At 39.4% G+C, this 19409-nt stretch overlaps 1 protein-coding gene and 1 non-coding gene across 2 annotated transcripts; both read left to right on the forward strand.

Moving 5' to 3' along the window:
• The first annotated feature begins 6184 nt into the window (after positions 1-6184).
• Positions 6185-6257, forward strand: trnar-ucg. Its single transcript has one exon. It is a non-coding gene; the product is annotated as a tRNA-Arg (tRNA).
• A 1298-nt stretch (positions 6258-7555) lies between these two features.
• On the forward strand, positions 7556-19380 carry LOC123968417 (cleft lip and palate transmembrane protein 1-like protein). Its single transcript, XM_046045169.1, has 18 exons — positions 7556-7724; positions 13364-13572; positions 14117-14208; positions 14468-14645; positions 14760-14887; positions 15365-15443; positions 15548-15665; positions 16356-16450; positions 16640-16724; positions 16923-17023; positions 17108-17167; positions 17271-17321; positions 17411-17493; positions 17848-17882; positions 18037-18092; positions 18262-18306; positions 18597-18730; positions 18935-19380. Exons 1-18 carry the CDS (start codon positions 7604-7606, stop codon positions 18999-19001), a joined length of 1737 nt encoding a protein of 578 aa, XP_045901125.1. The 5' UTR covers positions 7556-7603; the 3' UTR covers positions 19002-19380.
• The last annotated feature ends 29 nt before the right edge of the window (positions 19381-19409 follow it).

The following is a 19409-nucleotide window of genomic DNA, read 5'->3' on the forward strand; positions in this document are numbered from 1 at the left end:
CCCTCACACCAAGAAACCTTGGAACAGATTGTCACATTTTGTTCCTGTCCACATTTACTCTCAATTTGCCATATGAGGAGATGAACTCTGCTAGGGCTGTTTACCCTTTGCTATACCCAGGGGCATAGCACAATATTCTGGACCCTGTACAAAGGCATTCTCTATGGGCCCCTCCCCGCATTTACAGCTATTAATTCCTAGTTCTAGTATCTTTGTGGGTCCTCCTCACATGAGGGCCAAGCATACTCTGTCCCCTTCATCCCACCAGTCCTGCACCCCTGGCCCTTAACTACAGACAATTACCTGCCTTAGTGTAGGTTACATTACTCTGAAAATGATGGGCGGATATTTCATGTCACTGTTGGTGGGGACAACAAAAACATCGCCCTCCAGTAGACCTTTAAAAACAAAGGACTGATCAAGGTAGGCCACGGACCAAACCACTGTGAGGCTTACAAAACTTTAAAAAATCTTCGGATTTATAGTAGAGAATGAGAGTAACTGTTTATATACCAAATGCATTGACCAGACGCCAACAGAGGCCTACAGTTTTTTTTTGTCCGAATAGCAGAAAAAAGGAAAATAAAATCCCCCGAGCACTAACATGGCAAATTTTAACGTCTTAAGATGACAGAAAATAGCGTGTTAAAACCTCCATTTTGGGTGCTTTCTCTTCATTGTTCATCTTCTGGATAGGAATGAGAAACTGTAGAGGATGTAAAGTACAGCAGTTCTTAAGAGTACTTGAGGGTTTTTTGCCCCTTGAACTTTACTAAACTCTGAAATAATGTAAAGATGTTACATTATATTATAAAATTAACTCATTTTGCAGCACATAGATTAGTTTTATTTGAAAAATAACAAGTGAGAACATTCTGACCCCACTTTCTCTTTCCCTCCAGAGTGGCTACTTTATACGGTAGGACTGCAGGATTATCATATAGACCTTGCCCAATTCTTGATTTTAGAATTGCGATTGTAATTTTGATTTATAGAACAGCTATATAACTTATTACATATTTAGTGCAGGCCTTTTTTTTACTCGGTGTGGACATTAAAAATCACCTACAGGATATCTAGTCTACCGAATTAATTTGATCAAAGGCGGATTTTTCATGTCAATGTTGGGGGGGACAATAACATCATTCCCCAGCGGGAAATTTTTAAAGTCACTGAGGGTCTAAAAAAAGGACTGAAACACTTTGGAAATTAAAAGTTGATAACCTACATAAAACTGTAAGCAGCAACTGTTAGCCAGTCATTTTTAAATACATACAATTCAATAACCTTTTTAGTATCCCATACGGTTTTTATTGTACTTTTTAAAGTAGGGAACTAAGGAGTGAGGCTTCCACTGAAGTGTATAAGCCTCAGCTGATAAATTTTTTAACTATATGACAATATGACTCCCTCTAGTGCAAAAGAGCGGTTATGACAGAAAAGTACAACACAGCATCTACTGTTAAGTCACTTCTGACACATAAAACTGAAATATTAAAAACAAAATAACTCTCTTTTGTACCAAACAGATTTACCGTGATGAAAGTTTCCTTTTTTAAAGTACTTTTCCATGAAAAATAAAAAATAAAATATATATAAAATATTCCACATCTATGAGAGAAAATGTCACTTTTCTTTGCTGCTTTTTGACATCATCTACTAACGTCATTGATTCTATCCAGGCAGTCATCACAAACGCACATTTTAGTGATCACTTGTTAATCAATAAAGAAATAATAGATAGACATCAGCTGCTAGAACGGTTATGTAGTTCTTAATGATACGTTCAAAAAGTCCCCATCACACATGAAACATATACTATAAAACACTGATGATCTGGAATCTGAACATACATCACAGTTTAGGCTCTAATCATTGTGTATGTGACAATGATAATATGGTTATTTAGTTTTTATTTCACAACCAAGTGGATGTAATTAAGATTGTTTCACACTTGAAGACTCTTAAATGTCAAAGCTGAAACTGACAAACGTGCCTTGAAACCACAGACTGTATAAAAGAAGCCTGAAACGGGTGGATTCTTATAATAAAATAAATAAAAATAAAATTATAAATATTGGAAATAAAATATGTATGACTATAAAATTATATTTGTACTAATTTGTTTTCATTTTGACACTGAAGAGCTTTTTGTAGTTTTGCAGTGTTAGAAAAGCTCAATAAAGAATGGAATATTCCACAAATATTTTTTATAGGCAATAAATAAAACAGAGATACGACAAAAAGTTTAAGTATTTGGCTGTGTTTGTTAGATAAAATACACAGTTCTATAATGCAGTGCTTTCCAACATGTTTGGCTTGTGACCCCTGAAGATGAAGCCAAATCTTCTGGTGATCCCTCGTCACTTGTTGCGTAAGTCTATCAGCTTCGACCAGTTCAACCAAAGACCCCTCCAATTTATTTGGCAATCTTGAGGATATCATGAAACCCAGTTTGGAAACCACTGCTGTAAGGCATATGTTGAATAGTACTTGCAGTAGTTTGCTGTGGTTTAAAGTACCCCAGAATGAAACAGAGTTTTCCTTTTGAACTAAGTTTTTACATGTTGTCATTGAGTTTTCGCCTTTAAGATTTCGAAAACTAATAGCTTTTTATACAAATAGAAACGGGAGAAAGTCATTCAGACATATTTTTGAAAGTTCTTTATGAATAAAGACACTTAAATTTTGGGGGCAAACGTGAATTTGAGACACTCAGTAAAGTTTAAAACAAAACAAACTGGCAACAAGTTTTTTTCAGACTAAGGAATAACTGCTGATGCAGCTCACCCATTGTTTTGCTAGAAATGCCTGAAAGTTATGTTGACAATCACATCAGATACCAGATTATCATCTGATAAATCCTTGTTTTTAAGAGCAGTAAATGTTTCAGGAGTTTAGACAATGTCCTCATTGTCTAACTGGTGTTACAATGTTGCTGTAACTACTCAGCTTAGCAAAGGCAAGACATACTGGTGATAGAGGAAATAACGTGTTATAAACCTTAACAATAGACTTAATTTGGTTCACATTTATTTCAATCAAATTAATATGATGTAATCCTTTAAACACACTTTTTTAACCTATGAAATGAGGGAACATATAACTGCATGTAAGGTGTTTATCATATTATTAGGGATATCTGTTTCACTCGCCCATATATCCATCCACTGCTTGAAAACCAGTGATGACAGAGCAGTACTCTGTGCCCACATGTTTTATCCACCAACACAGTAGAAGAAATGGCGGGGACACAGAAGAACACATAACACATTGTTGTCTCCAGACATTTGGATGCAGTCTCAGCCTCTACTGTAAGCATGGGGGAGTAAAACAATGAGGTGTTTTTCCCACCTATATACAGAATTCAGGGATCAGATTCCAGTGTGGTAAATCAATCGTTTTTAAAGCTGAAGAGAGAGAGTCTGTAGGTCTGTGGCCTTTTACAGAGCAGATGTATAGTATCATCTGACTCCCGCCTTGATGTCTGATGCTTTGATGCTTCTCTTCCAAACTGGAGGGATCTGTATCACATTCAAAAGAAACGACACTTAGCATATTACACAATCTTTAACCACTGTTTCATCTGGCGTAATTAAAGAAAATGATGTCCAGTAATTTATATCAGCAATTTGAGGTAAGGAGTGGCCTTATAGAGATTAAAGACTTGTATTCACCATGTGAGGTGCCATGGTACCATATTAAGAATCTAATAAAAACCAAAATTTGTATTACTAGCGGGGGTACTGAAGGCTCTAGATGTCGTCCCAAGAATGACAGCAGTCGTCTCCATATCAGCCCGCTGCCCAAGAACATGAAGCCTGTTACCAGCCAGAAAACACGAGGGTCCTGATGGTAAACACAAACAGGCAAACACATTAAGGAAAAGTATAAAAACTCAGCAACACTGGAAGGCTACAGAACAACAAAAGAGACAAGCACGTCTGCATGCACGTCCACAAACAAAATGTAATGATTTTAAATTTCTTTGAAATTCACACTGACATAACAATCAACCATTTTTAATTAAATCAATTTATTTTTTTTCTGTAAAATAAAATGACAAATGCTTATTAGAAACTATACGAAGCCAAAGTTTTGTTTTTCAGATGTCTGATTTTTAACAGTCCAAAACACACAAAGGCAAAGGCTTACGGGAATAAAAAAAAAATGAAGGCAAGTTTTTAACGGCAAACTCTAGATGTGATGCAATTCTTTAGCAAGAAGCTGTCTCACCTCTTCGAAACACGACGTCAAATTCATTCCAAAGGCCACCCCTATCAGACCAAACAAGGAAAGGGAGAAGGAACCCATCGTCAGCTGCAGATTCAGGCGCATCATCACGTTACGATGGCTGGAAGAAAATAAAACCTTAAGAGGACTTAAAATATATATGTCTGTCATGGGTCAGCTTAAAGGACAGGTTCAGTTGTTCCAAGAAAACAATAGTTAGGTGCTCATTTATACATTAAACATTTTGTTCACCTTAATCAGATTTAAATACAGTTTTAAATCCAAATGAGGAACGTGTATATTGGCCCCCATCCCTGTCATTGAAAGTACATTAGGAAGCGATCGTTACTGTATATCCAGTATATGTGTGAGTTTGTGTGTACCTATCCAGATTAATGAAAATGACACTTTCAGAGTCGTCTATCAGCCCTTTCAGCTCCCTGGTCTTGTTCCCCAGCTCCTCAGCCTGTATGGAGCAGTTCACAGTATGAACAGTCAACACAATCAACAGAACCACTCACTGTAAAAAGGTACAGATAAGTGTAAATATTTACAAAAAGGTGTTTTCAGGTCTTGATATACAGACTAGTTTATTCTAATAATTAATAAGGAAAAGTGAAACATTTTTATATCTAACAGTTAGTCAACGGTTCGAGCTTCCATACATAGCACTACCTGCATATAGTAATTTTCCAGTAACAGTTCCATCTCCTCAGCGTGGTCAATACCCAAACTGCTCTCCTCACTAGAAAGGCAGACAGACAGATATGAGAAAATTAAAAATACAAAAAATTGACCATTTTGTATTTTGGAACTACTCTAAAACTTTACCCCCTTCAAACATAAAAACAAAAAATACAACTGCATCTTTCTGCAGAACAAAAATGTTTTTATGCCATATACCATTTTAATACCTCAAATCACATGAACAAGTTTTAGTTGTCACACAGCAACAGTCATCTTGAGCACCCAGACAATAAATATCAGTCGGAAAAAAATCCCCCAAATCATCAGACCTCATGCAAGAATATTTTCATATTGCCATCCTAAATCTCTCATGCTTTTTCCTCTAAAGTTTGCTTATGGAAGTATTTCAAACTGGGATTGACCACACACTTAAAAGCAGGAGCACTGGTCGTGAATTGCTCTTTGTAACCCGATACCACCTGCTGTTCTTGGGTCAGAGAGCAAAGGTGAGATTTGATCTATAGTGTCAGTTTAAATCAGAATGTGACCCAAGAGTGAAAAAAAAACAAAACAAAAAAAACACAACAAAAAAAGATGGGACACTCGTAAAAGCCTTGCTGAATCAGCTGATCGAAAACATACAGAAAAAACTAAAACAACTGTATGCGACTATATATTACGGATCCCTTTTCCTTTTTATATATATAAAAAGGGCTTGACGTGAAGTTAGACGCCTAAAGACGTCTTGATATTCAAAGCGATACACAAATGCTTAGATGGGAGGCGTTAAAAGGCGATGTACAGTCACGAATATGGACGAGAGAATAATAATAGGTAATATCACACTCGGGTGTTACAACAGATGATGTTCACTCTGACAAAAGCTGCCATTTCAGGCCTTGATGCAGCTGAATGAGTTGACATGGTAAAAAGAAGTTGTCGGACCTTTCCGTAAAAGGCCGTGGCGGAGACGATGTTACGATGAACAGCGTATTCAAATAGTTTTATTATAACGTTAGTTATTTATTTGCATTTTAGTAAAGAAATTTAGATTTAGGCTAAACTATATTTGTACCTGCAAAGAAAGACTCGTGCAACTGGTCTGAACCGCTCGTAAATTATAAATACGAGGAAATGGCTGTGTTAAATGACTCATGCGAGCCATTTAACAACAGACCTATTCACAAAATTAGTTCCGGGAAGAGGCCCATTGTGTGAGCATCCCATGCAACGCATATGTATTTGTCTTCTACACATCTTATCTGACCGCGTGGCCTAATGGATAAGGCGTCTGACTTCGGATCAGAAGATTGAGGGTTCGAGTCCCTTCGTGGTCGTAAGTTTTTCACGTGTCCCTCATATTCTAGTTGGGGTGCTGCACACATTGCCTTGCTTTATCATCTCCACACTTAATGACTTTTCCTGATTCAATAGCTTATTGACATGATATTGAAATCATAAAATGTTTCATAAGTCTACAGAAAATTACATAAATGCTTGATATGTGTCACTTCTTAATCTGTAAAAGACTTTTCGGCAAACAAAAGGAAATATATTTGTTCATGCATAGCACAAATAATATAAAAAACTTGCCTTAAAATATATAAAGTATAAATATAAAGTGTAATATTAATTCTTTACGGGTATTTAGTTTTTTAGAGGGAGAAAAATGGGAGGGTTGCATTCTTTGTTTTATAATTGGGTTTTAATGAGATCAGAAAAAATGGAAAGGAGTATTTAAAGGGAAAAAATTCTGCTAACCAGTTACATCTGCGTTATTGAGGACAATGGGTACAGAAAAACACTATTTGTAGAGGGAAAAGATTTTGACACCTTGCGGGTCAGCAACATCTCAGACTTTCTTTTATTTTACTGCAGCCACTGACTGGGAGCTTTCACCTGCATTTAGCATTCATGTATGTGTATATGCGTGCACGTGAAACATACAAAACTCTTGGGTCCGTCCACTTCGTCAGACAGAGTTCTTCCATGAGCTCGTCCTCATCCAAAATTTTCAGCAAGGATTCCTTAAAAACCTTTATGTCCGTCTCCAACTCTGATAAGCTGTCAAGAGGAACAAGAGACAAAAAGGGAACTGAGAGAGATAGATGAAACTAAATATGTGAATATGATCGTTGAATGTTTAGGTCTAACACTGCCACAATGAGCCTTGAGGCATCCCACACGTGACTAATTAAGCTTTATAAAAGTAATCATCTAAACCAGTCCAGTCGCAGAGATGCTCACCCAGTTCCTCATATCCATAATTTAGAAAAGCATTGAAATCCTGATGCTATCTAACCTTATTTATAGTAGCATTTACAAATGATGTCAGTGTGGTTGTGTGCTTTACCTCTTGCTGTTCTGCAGCAGTACATGTAGTTTACTTCTATCAGCGGAAAGGATTTTAGGATCCACTAGGGATTCCAATGTGTCCAATATTACTGGCTCGACATCATTCAGCTGAGCTTGTAGAGTGTTTACCTGTTGACACAGACCCATTTATACTACACAAGCATGCTTCACCTCAACAGAGCCTCGTGGATGTCCTCAATTTACAGGCAGGTTTTTATCTTGGTGAGAACATGCTTAAATACACACAGTGTTTCTCTAATCTGTCTCACTTTGTGCTGCAGTATGGCCTCCAGTGCTCTGAACTCGAAGGGCAGAGTGTGCGTCTGTGATGCTAGCTGAGGGGCCAGGTCCAGTACCAACCAACGTTCCAATCCAAAGCCACGGAAATCCAACACCAACAGGGACTGAGGGGTCACGATGGCTTTCAAATACTGTGGAGAAACAGAGGGGTGAGGGTATATATATAAAAACAATGATGTAGATCATTAAAGTATAATTTATTTCTTTAATATTTTTGGGGGGACAGGTAAAAAGCCACAAAGTACAGATATTTTATTTTGCCAAATGTTTCTAACAAATTTCAATCTGTGATTTGTTGGATTTTTTTGGTCAATGTATTTTTGATATCCATGATTTTACAGAAGGTAACGGTGTGTTTCATTTGGTCGTCTGTCACTGGTGTCACATTCCCTTTGCATATGTATCAGCATTGTGGTTGTCTGCCAGAAGCTTTCATGAATTGATTCTTCCCTATCCAGTGTTAAGCTACAGTTACACGATACATGTGTTTAGTCATGGGAAGTTATCAGAGACATAAGCTGAGAAAACATTAGCGCCAGCGTCCTATGTCCGCCGAACATCATGGGAGAAACAGTGATTTTTAACATGAAACTGCTTTACTCAGTGTTTTAACCAGTTTTAATCACCGGGTCCATTTGTTTTGGAGAGTAGGAGTCCTCTGCGGATAATTCAGGTCATGGTAAAAAACCTCCAGAACGAGGAACACTTAAGGAATCAACTTCCATGATCCCAAACTACTTCATATGACATACTATGTTATGAAGAACTATGCCTAAAAGAAAAACTGTTCTTATTATCAATGGTTTCACTTTGACTTATGGTAACAAAACAATTCCTAATCAACAGCCAGATCAAAGGTGATATAGATTTGATTTAGAAGAGAAATGTGTCATTAATTACAAATTACTTATAAGCAGAGTTGGGCAGTAACGCCTTACTGAATAATAATATTACAGTAACCCGTTACTTTTCCCAGTAACTAGTAGTAGTACTAGTAGTAACTAATTACTCTTCTAAAACAGTAATATTATTACTAGTTACTAACGCTGCGTTACTCGTTACTGAACGCACCATCCTTGATGTGAATCCACGACTGTGAGGCAGCTTAGCGGCCCCAGACTTTGTTGTTCATGTCCGCTGATAGCCAAAACTGAAGGAAGAAAGGAGAACGAGGGAGGAAAGGTGTTCTTTCCACAGCTGGAAGTAACTGCTGCCATTATTGTGTACAGTCTAAGATGGAAAGAACATTGTCATCTATTGTAGATGAACAAAAAGCAAAAAGCTTTCAATAGTGAACATTTCTACATCTGATTTATTGACGCATCTGCTGAAGCAGCACAGCAACGTGAAACTTACAGCAAGAAACTCTGGCAGCTACTGTCACTGATGCTTGGACTCGTCGGGAGAGAATGGTGTTGACGTAAAAAAACGTTTTGTAACTACTGAATACTGCTCTTATAAACAGGCTGCAAGTGCAGTAAAACAGCTGTTTAAAAGTCGGGATTTACTTGCTTTATTTTTTTTATTTCAGCCGGTGGTGTTAAGAAACGTTAGGCCTAGGCTATATGCTTTGTAACAACCACACTCCTTGCTGCTGTTATGAATATGATATTAGTTAATAAAGTCGGGAGAGAGGCTTTGTTTGGGGGTGAAGGGGGGTGGTAGTGAAAGCAGTGTTTCCCATAATTAGCCAATAATTAGGATAATTATCAGTGCTGACCACCACATACTGATTTTAAATTTTTTTTACGAGCCGTATTTAAAATCATATTTGATTGAGGAGCATATATTCGTGTAGCACCTCCTTGCTCGCTCCCTCTCTCCTGAACACCGCTGCACAAACCTGTCCAAAGTTCGAATGAACCCCCCACTCCACCCCCCCGCTGTCATTCTGTGGGAAACACTGGAAAGTAATATTGTAACATAACGAGTAACGTAACTAGTTGCTTTTATCACCCAGTAATAAGTAAAGTAATAATATCACTTTTTTAAGGAGTAATAAGTAACTAGTAATATATTACAATTTCTGAGTAACTTGCCCGACACTGCTTATAAGAGAGAAAGACAGCATTACCTCCATTCGTATGATAATGCAGTTGTTTCTAGTAGTTAGGCTGGTACTGTGCTGAAAGCGAAGGTCTCTGGCCTGAAGACTTAACTCCTGGCAAAGCTCTGTTTTCTTCTTCTCTGTAAGAGAAAAATAAATGAGATGTAATAATATGGACATGACTGAATACTTAAACCAAAGGCAGAGGTAATACAAGATCTAGTGCTTTCAGCATCCGCCTCAGCATTGGTGGACGGTCACACCACAGGTCACAGCAATGGTGAGCAACACAGTGTTGATTACTGTACGTCCAAGTGTATATATTAAAAATAAGTAATCATTCATCTCAGTCACCACCTTAATTTTGCTCCTAAAATAAAAGACTGGAGGCAAGTTAATAAAAGATTAATAACACTTACCAAATGATGTCACATTCCCCTCTTGGTCAAACTTCATCTGTGAAATAAATAAACACGAAACTGATTACTTACCTGTAGCAATCACAGTTATCAATGTATTTCAATAAATAACGTATGACAGTAGATTGGAGGTTGTTTGATAAGACATGTGGGAAAATCTGTATTAAATCCATCAGATAAAAGCTCTGAAATCAAACAGTCTGCATCTCCAAAAACATCTTGCCATTAGTTACATTTGACTTAGATCTGATAGTAGTAACTACTGCTCAGTAACCACAAAAAGGTTTCTGGCCGCCTGCCCTTGGTGGATCTCTTACCACCACAAAACTCGAAGGCACACTGGAAACAGGGGCGTCTGTCACTTTGTTGCGGATGAAGGACACTGTTCAAAGAAAACACTAAGTTAAACCACATGTAAAGGACATAATTCAAACATGAAGGCGGATAAAACTGAAACTACAGAATTTAAATATAGTCAGCGCTATAATTGTTGGGACCAGTGTTATTTCTATGGCTTGATACTCATCGTTGTAAAAGTTACATCGCTATGGTAATCAGCTACAATTTCAGGGGATTTTCAGGGATACTAGATTCAGTAGAAACCTACACATCCTGTGTACTTACTGCCCCATTTCAATGTGCCACAAGCATTTGGACAAATTAACATTTACAGAAGAGTAGCTTTAAAAAAACGGCAAATTAACTGTATGATGAAAAAAACAATCCTGCAGTGGAACAACTTTTATTATCTTTATTATCTCTAGAAACACATACGCAGATGTCCTAATTACCTATTTAACATGACTGATTCACTGATGAAGGTTAACATTTGATATGAGCTTCTGTTACTAACTGTTCTTCTAGGGTCTAATACTCTTCTCAGTTAGCTGAATGATTTTTGAGGCAGACAGAAATATCAATATTTTAAAAACTAATGAGACTTTGTTACTGATATTGATTTTTTTTACATTAATATATGACATAAAAACATGTTTGGTTATTTCAGAGTTGTGACCAAGTAAGGTATTACAGTTATATATTGTACAGTAAAAGGAATAAACTTGCTCTCTGTTTTAGATCATCTCCAACTTATTGGCAAGTCTGTATAGAAAATTCCTGTTACTTATCCACCAACACTTACATCGATACCAATATATCTGTGATAAGCTAATAGCAGTCGATAAAATTAGCCTATAATAATGTAAACATGTATTTCAGAATCAGAAACACTTTTAATGGCCAGGTATGTGTACACATACGAGGAATTTGACTCCGGTGTTGTATTGTTCTCAATGTACATCCACAGAACAACAAGCTAGACACAAACCACAGTGTACAGTACACACACATACACACACACACAACTATAAAGAAAACAACATTTGTAGACGGCAAGATGTATGAAAAACATATCAAGAACTGCAATCAGGATAAATTGGTGTTTGGTTACGAAAAGACTGCCCAAAGTGAACAATGTAAAAGCGGCATATAACCCAAAAATATGAATTCAGCAGAGAAAGAAAGCACGTGTGCATACTGACAATCTTTCCTTCTTACCGGGCCATGTTGCACCTCCTTGCAGCAGGTTCTCCTTCCTCACCGCAGTAGCATGAGATGTTCTGGGTTGACATCTGGACACAGGCAGTGTTTGACTGCAGAGAGCATTTGAATCAGCATCACTGTGGCTCCTGCTGTACAATCCCACGTTTCTATTTCCAGGTGGAACAGTGTACTTCAGTGGGTAGCGCACTCTACGAGTCCCACCCATCGTGGAGACAAAGGGACTAAGACAACTGAAAAGGCGCTTTGGATAAACGTTCCCACCAAATGGCTGATACATCCCAGAGCAGTTCATACATCCAGCCAGCAGCAGCCTGTGTAGTGTCACCTCCACACCACCACAACACACAGCCCTCACACAGACTGCCATACTGGGTTTGGGTTTGGAGGGCGGATTTTTACCACTGCAGTAGCACGGAGATCATAACACATACAACAGCAGGTGGATAAAAGGAAGGCAAGACGTTGCCTCCATAAGAAATGACAGATGAAATTGTGTTTAATCCTTGGGTCATGTCATTGGTGGCCTCTCAGTGCCCTCGAGGTTACTGAGACAGTCCAGATCCGCAGGTACAACACGAATAATATTATAACCACATAACACTACACAAATACTGGTTAACGTAGCCTCAAATAACTTACAGCTCGGCTAATATTACTTACTAACTTTCTGTGCATGTTATGCTAGTTAACTTAGCATCGGGGGCAGCTTGAGCTCTCAGTAAATTTACGTTTAAAATTCGCAGTGACAGTAAACAAAGTCACAAGTAACACAAGTCAGTTACCTACCGCTAACTACAGACTTTTCCGAATCAACACATTATGCTCTGTTTTAGTCCGAAAACTACACAGGTGTCCGGGTTAGCATGAAGGAACTAGCAAACAGGAGGAGGACAGGGGCAAGAGCGCTGCGCCGGACCATGATGCACCGCGGCCACAAGGGCCAAAGATCGTCTCCAGGAGAGTAAATCACTCGGACCGCAAAATGAAAATTTGAGCTTAATTTAAGAAAGTCTCTAGCATTTTATTTAATGTATTCCTGTAGCGGTTCAATAACATTTTTCTCCCATGGAAAGTCCTTTAGAAATCAGCAAACAGATTACTATAAACTAAAGACAACAAATAAAATCCTGATTTAAAAGCCTAATTGTGCCTCTAATAATAGGCCACAATTCACTGCAAGCAGCATTTCAATCTGACGTTGTTCTTCTTTATTTCCTTTTAGTTTATTTGAATTTGATGTTAACCGAGTAGGCTATAGGCCTAATTCCTTTTATTGATGTGTACTGGTGTAGCCTAGTATTGTGTAGGTTATTTGGATACACAATGGTATATATCCAAAGGGCTGTGTGTGTTGTGTTTTTGGAAAGCACTTTGGGTCAACTCTTGTTGTTTTTAAATGTTCCATACAGGCTAAATAAAGGGACTTGACTTGAGTCTGTGGATGTTATTAACAATAGGTTATTTCGGGCTTTTGTGGCACCCGGAACAAACCGTGATACGATGCGTATTGATGTGGACTTGATGCTCTGGCTTGGCTAGGACACCGGGTTGGTGGAAACGGTGTAGGCGCAGCCGCGGAGGTGTTGTCAGCATCAGCATCTGTCCGCTGGATGCAGATAACCGGAAGGATGCTGATGCAGCGAGGAAGCGTGGGGATTTTATTGTGTTGACGCTGTCTCCGATTATAAACAGTTCCGTCGTCAAACCAGACCACGTCCATTTTTTATTTTATTCTTTCGCTGTTGTTTTTCTGTATCAGTAGCTGCCATGTTCCCATCGTGTTACACCAAACCCACGGACAGCGGCGGTAAAAGGAGCTCCATGGCTAAGTTGCTGCTCGGGGTTTTTGTGGTTTATTTGTTCCACACCGTCTGGCTGCTGTACGGCTTCCTCAACACTAAACCCTGTGATGGAGGCTCAGGGGAGCTCTGCATCACATCCTACCTGGCGGCGAGACCCAGACTACAGGTTAGCACAGGCCTTGTAACTTGATTCCTCACCCCTCATGGCAGATCAACAAATCTGGGACATCGAAACTCAGTTTCTGTGAGATCCAGCACAAGCCACCCCTTCATGGGCCTGATAATTTAGTTTGGGAGTAACTAAACCGAGTGCACCTTTTCATTTTAATGGAGATACTGCTCAGTATAATCCCCTGGCATGTGTTGTGTGCATGACAGTCAGTCAAGTAAAATAATGAGTTTTTTCAGATGAAAAGAGTTTAGAGCTCATTTATTTACATATAAAGAGATAGGTTAGTGTTTGTGTGCCTGAACAGTTAAATGTTCTGGTGATTTATTGGTCTGAACATGACCATGAATCTGTGCGGTATGGCAACAATCTCATCACAAAAATGATGAATAATTTCTGAGATTTCATAATGTAGGTCTACTGTAGTCATGGTTTCCCTTTCATTTCTGCTGTTGCATTCAATTTGGAATTGGACTCAAAGCTTTTCTAAAAATGGAAAAGGCTGGATTGAATCTCTTCTTTTCTTCTTCTTTTTCCCCAGATGAGTGTCTTCACCTGCCTCCTGCCAGACAACAGCCAACTCAACCTTGCTGTAAAAATAGACCCGTTTGACCCACATTCTACATTTGAGAGGTGAGTTTTCACTTGTTGATACAGCTGGTAATCATGCACATTTTAATTAAGACTTCTTCCTCATTGCCAAGAGAAATCTTCATGGCATGAAATGTTGTTTTACATACTGGTAGCAGGTTGTTATATGGAAAATAAGTCATACATGTTTGTTAAATGTTTATTGAAAAGGAATTGTACATTATCAGACAACTGGTTGTTTTAACTTACTGTCTCTCTGTCTTTTGTCATTTATACATTACTCTCTCTCTCCTATATATAGAAAGGTGAATGTTTCTCTGCCACAGGAGACTCGAGCTAATGGCACTCTGTATGCAATCGTGTATGTTCACAAAGCCGGTGTTTCACCTCTGGAGGACCGCAGAGAAGTCCACCACGCAGCTCAGCTCACTACCTACATCCCTCCCACTCACACCGAGGGGCAGAGAGACACGCAGAAGGTGAAATGTAATTCAGTATCTGTCAGGGCCCACCGATCATATTTCAGCCACTGTTGCAGCAGATATAGACATGTGGCCTTTGCTGCAAATGAGTTATTTTTGTGGCTCCATCAGAGGCTGAGTCCCAGATCAGAGAATCCTGTATCCCACTGGAGACCTCACCTGTCAATCACTATGATGTCAGAGGACTTCACCTTCAACAAGGCGGGGCTTCCTAGTGATGTGCGGCGCTACATGAGAGTGTAAGTTAGTCACATGAAGCTTTGGAGGTCACACAGCCCGGTGATCTATCAGAGTGCTGCTGACTCCTGCTTTATTGCTGCTTTTCTCTGCAGTACACTCAAGTTCTGGAGTGGGTGGACAGCGAACATACACAGACATTTTTTTCTGCTCTTTTTGAATACAGTTTACTAAAAATAGGAAATGTGTAAGTGGTTTTCTTAAGTAATATGAAAATATATAAAATGATGATACATGATATATGATCTACATCTACAGTCACCAATCTGTGCAATATTAATTTCTCAAGGAAAGTTTTCAGCCAGAGATCTTCTTAAGGCATCTATACTATTTGTATACCCTTATCAGTGTTTAGGCAAATCTAGATCTTAAAGTAATATTTGTTTAGCTCCCTGCAGCTCCACAAGGTGTAAATAATGAATCTGCCCTGAGCCATTGTGTGTGTTAAAATGAAACTGTCGTCCTGTCTCTCCTTGTAGCTCTCAGGATGGCCGACAGATGGTCTACCTCCCTCTGCTGCTGGTTAATGAGCTCAGCTTCAGAGTCAGAGACCTCATGGTAGGACAATTTTACTCACTTTGTAAAAGCTAAGTCTAATAAATACTGGGCTTTGAGTGAAATGACCAGCATGGCTGTACATGTGTCTGTCCACATATTCACAGGAGATCAGCAGCAGCACCGTTCAGCTCCCTCTGACTGTATCCTATGAGGGGATCTCTTTAAGGGGATTTCGGTTCTGGGTGCATCTGCAGGACGTGGTTTACTCCCTGCGACAGTTTGGTGAGCTAATGAGATGAGAACAGATATGTAATGATTTAAAGAGTTATGCTTCTTTAAAGGTATTAAATGGGTTCTCCTGCAGGATGTGGTGTCTACTCTGCAATATTATGGTGTATTAAGAAGTCTTTTGTAATAGTTCTGAGGTCAAATGAAAACTTTGTTTTTATTGTTGTAGAACCTCAATATGTTAGACCTAAATAACTAGCATGCAAATCAGCCTTTTACTTTTTATATCACATAGTCAAGAGATCAAACTAAACTAATTCCTTTGATTGCATCTTTTGTCATAATGCAAGAACCTAAGGACTCAAAGGCAAACTCGGAACAGTTCGAAGGGGTAACAAAGGGTTTTATTGAAAAGTGCAACGGAAGACTGGGTGGTAGGTTCCAACAGGGCAGAATGGAGAACACGGAGGAGGGGAGTTTGTCCAGGCAAGATGTGAGCAGAGCAGGGTGTGGCAGGTTCAGCAGAGTTCCCGGAGGTAGTGTGATCCACATGTGGTTAACTGACGATCTGGCAAAGAATGTGAGGAGGACTGGGGTTGAAATACTGCAGGAGCTTGATTAGTGGAATGAGGACCAGGTGCGCCGCTGGAGCCAGAGAGGGTAGCCACGCCCAGACAAACACAGACAGGGAGGACAGACAGAGGGGAGATGCTGCAGTACCACAACATCTTTGTGTTTATCCAGGTTTCACAGAAGAGAACGTAGACGAGATTAAAGAAATTTTGGTGGGCTCCAACCTCTACCTGCTAGTGTTGACTGCTCTCATCACAGCTCTGCAAGTAAGATTATACACACCACAGAAAATACCGTACATATTAGAATCCACCAGATTCATAGTCTTATGAATTGTGAAATATTTTAACAATCCCATTCTCTGTATGTAGCACATTGTGTCAGGCATAATGCAAGCATTGTAAAATTGAAAGTATGTTTTTTTTCTCTCTCTCCACGTCTATCGTTTTCTACAGCTCATCTGTGAATTCTTGGCTCTTAAAAATGACATCAGCTCATGGAGAAAAAAGAAGACCATGGTGGGAATGTCCAGAAAGTCGGGTAAGAAAATCATCACATTATACAAGCGTGGCTTTTAAACTAGTTTGCAGTACTAAAGGTTTTTTTGCACAGGGCTTACCAGCAATCATGAACAACATTTAATTATAGTTTTTCTGTAAATGATAAGACAGTACGGCCGTGCCTTGAAAACAGTTAGGGCCCAACTGTTCCTTCTGTCTCTCCCCTCTCTCTTTGTAGTACTGTGGCGTAGTCTGAGTACTTTGCTGATTTTCCTCCATCTGCTAGAGGAGACCAGTCTACTGGTGCTGCTTCCTGTTGGACTGGGAGCATGTGTAGAGGTATTTAGTATAATTACTCTCCTCTGACAGAAAGTCTCAAATATCAAAACTAAAAACACAAAACCATATCTGTCATCCCGTCAGGTATGGAAGGTGTTTAAAGTGTTTAACATCCAGTGGCAGTGGAAGAGCTCTAAGCTCCATGTAAGTACAGCGCCATTAAGCCACAGCAGTTTTAACATGTGATATAATTTGATTCTATAATATGTTTTTCTAACTTATGACAGCCTCCCCTCTTGCTGTGTAGGTAAATAAGCTGGATGAAGAAGAAAGGAAGACCGTGGAGTTTGATACACAGGTATGAGGAAAGTTCTATCTTGTTTGAATTTATATTCTGCCACTGGCTTGCCTTCATTTTAATATTTTGTCTGTGGGTCTGTGTGTCAGGCGTCCAGATACTTGTCCTACTTGGTCTATCCGCTGTGTATCAGTGGAACTATTTTCTCACTGGCCTACTTTCGCCAAAAGAGGTGAGCTCACCACTGCTTTCAATTCAGTTGTCTGCTCTGTCACGAATAGTTCAAATAACGTCTCATTACACTGCTGATAAATGTCACACACTCTTTTGCCCAGTCAACTTGTAACATTTCAATACAAACTGGTGACATTCCTGGTGACATTGTAGTTCCTTTCCGTGCATTGTACTGAAGTGTTTTAAGCAGTCAGATTCCATCAGATCAGAATGTTTCTTGAATAAAAGTAAGATTTTGTTTTTGGCTGTCACTATATACACTTGGCAGCAACTACACGTATATTACAAAGCTAGATACTAAATATGCACTTCTGATTATTAGATCAACATTAAAACTGTGTTATGTTGACAGTTACTACTCCTGGTTGATCAACAGCCTGGTGACTGGTGAGTTCACTTACATCCATTTGTACGAGTGAAACAAGCTCATCTGTACAATTCATCATTTAATTTATTAGGCTTTTCTTGAAATGATGCCTCAACTTTAATATTGACCCGTAGTGTGCTGTGTGTATTGACACTTTAACTGTTGTCCTCTCAGGAGTGTATGCCTTCGGCTTCCTGTCCATGGCCCCGCAGCTCTTCATTAACCACAAGGTCTGTCCCGCAACTTCACAAGAGGCATCAAAACCAATAACAAGTGTATTAATTAACTAGAGTGCTGAGTGAAATTAAATCATTTTAATACTGATATACTATGTGAACTGTCCTCTGCTGTCTGTGACACTCTCTCTTTGTGTTTCTCCACCCGCCCTCTCTGGATCAGTTAAAGTCTGTGAGCCACCTGCAGGGGACAGTGTTGATGTACAGAGTGAGTGTGACCATCTCTCCGGCTGAGACTTTGTACAACCAAGAGCAGATTAGCTTTGTGCTTTGGTTCTCAAACTTTGTCAAATCTTTGTATGAAAATGCTTCTACTTTGACTGTTGTTAATCCTCCTCTATTTTACAGTGAATTCATTGTTTTACTGTTGTCATATAACAGTTGGAAAACCTTTTTAATTCCACTGGAATTGACTGCAAAAGCTGGCTAGAGTCTCTAGCTAGCTTTTGCCAGTCAATGAGTTAATTTCCTATTTTCTCCGTCCCCTCTCTCCACCAGGGAGTGAACACGCTGATCTCAGATCTGTGCTCCTGTGCCTCCTTTTTCTCCTCTTCTGGATACTTCTCCTCCTCTCATCAACTTTCCTGCTTCAGAGATGAGCTCCTCTTCATCCTCTACCTCTACCAGCGAAGGTAGGACACTCAATGCTAACATACACTTTTACACAGAACATGTAAATACCATGGGACTCTGGTACCTGATAGTGTTTTCAGTCCCTCCACCTGTGTTTTCTATTCACCGTCCACCTGAATGTCTGGATTTGTCTGGTTTAAAGTTGCTGAAATACCAACAACTGATTCTGATACAGTCCTACTTTTATCTCATATTTCCACCAGGCATTACGCCCCCAAGGCCAGAAGGCGAGAGTCTGGGACCCACAGCAAGAAACTAAAGACTCAATGAGGAGAAGGCAAATTCTCCTCCTTCCTTTTTTCGGAAAGTGAATGCACAAACACACTAAAAGTCATCTTTGAAACAACACTGACGATGTGAAAGGGAGACTCAGGCAGGACACTCGGCCATGTGTGCCGCACAGCAGCTTCCAAATGATCCAAGATGAGCTGTTCTGCTTCTGGCTCTTCACTGCTCTACACTCCTGATGCTGCTGCTTTTTGTTTGGCATCAATGAATCTTCCCCTTTACTGCTACAGTGATTGAGCTCATCCATGTACAGACACTTTCGGCTGCACGTCACGCCGGCTACCTTTTTAAGAAGAATATCGACAGCATCATATCAGCCACGTCGTAATGTGCATTTGCTTGATTCTGCTCGCAAACATAAGGGGGGGGGGGGGGGGGGGGGGGGGGGGT

Source organism: Micropterus dolomieu, linkage group LG03 (assembly GCF_021292245.1).
Source record: "Micropterus dolomieu isolate WLL.071019.BEF.003 ecotype Adirondacks linkage group LG03, ASM2129224v1, whole genome shotgun sequence".
Classification (NCBI taxonomy): Eukaryota; Metazoa; Chordata; class Actinopteri; order Centrarchiformes; family Centrarchidae; genus Micropterus; species Micropterus dolomieu.